The sequence below is a fragment of the Tupaia chinensis genome, unplaced genomic scaffold, assembly GCF_000334495.1.
Source record: "Tupaia chinensis unplaced genomic scaffold, TupChi_1.0 Scaffold000332_1, whole genome shotgun sequence".
Taxonomy (NCBI): Eukaryota; Metazoa; Chordata; class Mammalia; order Scandentia; family Tupaiidae; genus Tupaia; species Tupaia belangeri.
Genome location: NW_006159826.1, coordinates 2029203 through 2032849, shown reverse-complemented (window position 1 = coordinate 2032849; position 3647 = coordinate 2029203). Strand labels below are relative to the sequence as shown.

Genomic DNA, 3647 nt, shown 5'->3' with positions numbered 1-3647 from the left:
GGGCCTTGGACTTGAGAAGTGGGGGATTGCTGAGGGCGTGGCTGAGAGAGAAGTCAGGTCATGGCAGGAGAGTTCAGGGACCGCCTCTCAGGGCTGGGAGTCGCGAATGAAGGCAGGAGCAGCCTGGTGGGAGTAGACCTCCCTGGCCAGTGGAGCTGCCAGTGGCCCTACCCTGAGATGTGCGGTGTGGGAGGCTGGGCCCACAGGGCAAAAGGCTGGCCTCAGCCCATGTCAGGGAGGAGGCGGAGGGCATGGGGACGGGGACCAGGGGTTGGCAAGCTCGGGTGGGCTCTGCCTGCGGTCGGCCGCGCCTGGCTCCCACTCGTGTTGTGCTGTCGTCCTGGAGACGCTCAGGGCTGCAGTTCTCAGATCACCTGACCCGGCTCCAGGTACCCGGGTTGCTGCAGCCGGGGCTGAGAACGTCTCTAATCTGACCCCATTTATTCCTGTTTAGGACAGGGAGTAGTAAAACCGCGTCAAATGTGATTATAGAGTCACAGAATTCTGACAACGAAGAGGATGAGCAGTTTGTGGTAGAAGCTGCCCCTCAGCTCTCTGAAATGTCAGAAATGGATCTGGTGAGTTAGCCGAAGTGCGGCGTCTTAGAATAATTCTGTTTATTACATTGGAATGAATGCTCTAGCCTTCACATTTCTGTAGCCAGGATTTTCCCGTGCTGCTTTCTTTAATTTGGTCATTCCATTCTGAGGCCCACAAAGCAGGATCTTGAGATTTCGGCAAGCCCGACTCTGCTTTTTCCCCTTATTTTCCTGCTCAGGTACCAGCAGTGGAACTGGAAGAAGACGAGAAGCACGGTGAGTCCTGGGTGTGGGCACACGTACATGCGTGTATACGTGTGTGTCTGCACGTGTGTGCGCATGTGTACGTGCACATGTGTCTGTGTGCGCGCGTGCACATCTGTGTCTGTGTGCGCATGTGCATCTCCTCTGTGTGCTTCAAAAGGAGCTGAAGCAAGTGGCTGTCACATGCCAGGCTCTGGTCTGCAGTCAGGTGGGCAGGACCTTGGCCCTGCTGCCGTGGACCCCTCCGCGTTCTGGGAGGTGCCGGGTAGGAATGCCTCCCCTAGAGGGTTGGAGGCACCCAGAACCTGGGGGTTAGTGGGGAGCTGCTGTGCAGACCCTGGGACCTGGAGGTTAGTGGGGAGCCGCTGTGCAGATCCCGGGACCTGGAGGTTAGTGGGGAGCCGCTGTGCAGACCCCGGGACCTGGAGGTTAGTGGGGAGCCGCTGGGCAGACCCCGGGACCTGGAGGTTAGTAGGGAGCCGCTGTGCAGACCCTGGGACCTGGAAGTTAGTGGGGAACCGCTGTGCAGACCCCGGGACCTGGAGGTTAGTGGGGAACCGCTGTGCAGACCCTGGGACCTGGAAGTTAGTGGGGAACCGCTGTGCAGACCCCGGGACCTGGAGGTTAGTGGGGAGCCGCTGTGCAGACCCTGGGCCCTGCTGTGCAGACCCTGGGACCTGGAGGTTAGTGGGGAGCCGCTGTGCAGACCCCGGGACCTGGAGGTTAATGGGGAGCCACTGTGCAGACCCTGGGACTTGGAGATTAGTGGGAGCTGTTGTGCAGACCCCGGGACTGGAGGTTAGTAGGGAGCCGTTGTGCAGACCCCGGGACCTGGAGGTTAGTGGATGGGGAGCCACTGTGCAGACCCTGGGACTTGGAGATTAGTGGGAGCTGTTGTGCAGACCCCGGGACTGGAGGTTAGTAGGGAGCCGTTGTGCAGACCCCGGGACCTGGAGGTTAGTGGGGAACCTCTGTGCAGACCCTGCAACTGGAGGCTAGTGGGGAGCCGCTTTGCAGACCCGGTTAGTGGGGAGCCGCTGTGCAGACCCCGGGACCTGGAGGTTAGTGGGGAGCCGGAGGGCAGACCTCCTTTTCTCTCCATTTCTTCTTCCTTTCCCTCTAGGTCTCCTTCTCCTCCCCTTCCCTCCTTTTCTTTTTCTACCTCCACCTCCTCTTCCTCCTCCTTTTTCTCTTCCTACTTCTAATTTTGCCACAGGACACCTGTGCTCGCTGGAGAGCGAGAAAAAGTGAGAAAGCACTCCCCAAGGGCATGGTCGTGCTTACACTCCCTTCTCCATTTCTCCCTCCTCTTGGGATTTTCGGGCATGCATGCATGTGACCCAGCATGTTTGTCAAGCTGCCAGGTCTGAGACTCGAACCTCATAGTTGGCCATGCGGGATCCAGCTGCCCTAACCACCTTGCCACCAGCTGGCCCATTGGCCTGTTTCTTATCCGTACCATTAGACAGTGAAACTGGGTGTCTTAAGTCCTCCTGATGTCTGCGGTCTGTGATGTCCCTTGTTTCATTTCAAGTGCTCATAGGTAGCATAGAGTCACTCACGAGCCCCCACCCCTGTGTGTCACGGAGCTCATCCCCTTCTCTCTCAGCCTGGAGCTGCATGGCCCTTCTCCACCAAGACCGTTTCCAGATCCCAGACATCGAATGCATTGTGTGTATCATTAAAAGATAAGGGCCCTTTCCAAAACTAGCAACTGCAATCCCCTTGCTTTTCATAATCACTAATTGCTTGATAGCGTCAAGTTCCCGTTTCTCCGGTGTTCGTTCTGATCTTGTTTGTTGTGGCAGGGTCCAGGTACGGTTCATGCCGTGTAGCCCTGGGTCTGGCCCTCCTGTATCCCTTCCCCTGTGTGTGTCTGGGGAAGAAGCTGGAGGCCGCCCCCCACGCGGTGGCGCACTCCACCGCATTCCTGTTCCCTGTGTCCTGCGTGCTGTTCTAGGAGACGCGATCTGATCAGCTTTTCAGCAAGAATCTGCTGTGTGCCGGGGGCCTCCCAGTCTGACCAGCTGCAGGCGATGTTGGCCTAGATCTCGTTTTCCCAGGGACCATGATGCAGGGCCCCCACCTCCTTCCTCGTTACCCAGCGAGAGGTCTTGGTGGTGTGACCCAGCCCTCCTGTGCCGTCCCCTAGGCGTTAGGCCACCCGAAGCCCGGCATCTGCAGGGGAGAGGGCACCGGGCCTTTGCTACATCCTGGGAAACTCCGTGGCTTCTTTGCTTTGGGATTTGATAAGATGTTTCGTGCACTTCCACCACGAATCTGCTGTGTTTCTCCAAGGAACCTGGCTGCCCACCGTGTGGGCGAGTCAGTGTTCTCAGCATTTCCCTCAGAGCAGGGATCTTCTTTTTTTTTTTTGGAGAGGTTTTTGCTGTAGGGCGCGTGGGCTCGCCAGAAAGACAAAGAGAGACAGAGAGATAGAAAGTGAGAAATCATCCCCCAGGGGAGATGGCCATGCCGCAATCCCTTCTCCTCCATTCTTCTCTCGGGATCTTGGGCACGCACGCACACGCGCCTGGCATGAATTTAAGCCACCAGGTCCGGGACTCGAACCGCGGTCGACTACACGGGAGTCCAGCGACGCAGCAGCCATTATGCCATCTGCTGGTCCAAGGGATATACTTCTTCATTTCATTTAAAAAAAAAAAATCAGTTCATAGCGATGTTGCCAGTTCAGATTTGGGGGTAGGGTGTCCACATTCTCTGGTTTCCCACATGCATGTCTCTGAGCTCCTGCTGAGCCAGCAGCTCCCTGCAGCATGGCCGTTCGTGTGTCTCAGCCCGCACTGCGCACACGCAGCCACTTTAGGGCCCTGGCAAGTTAGG

The 3647-nt window shown here is 57.4% G+C and overlaps 1 protein-coding gene across 1 annotated transcript in view; it reads left to right on the top strand.

Moving 5' to 3' along the window:
• Positions 1–3647, top strand: part of IFT54 (intraflagellar transport 54) — a gene marked incomplete at its 5' end in the record, with an annotated part of 59656 nt that overhangs the window by 28195 nt on the left and 27814 nt on the right. Inside the window, 2 exon segments of the mRNA XM_027773216.1 lie at positions 455–578; positions 779–815. Of these exon segments, the coding sequence (XP_027629017.1) occupies positions 455–578; positions 779–815 (161 nt within the window).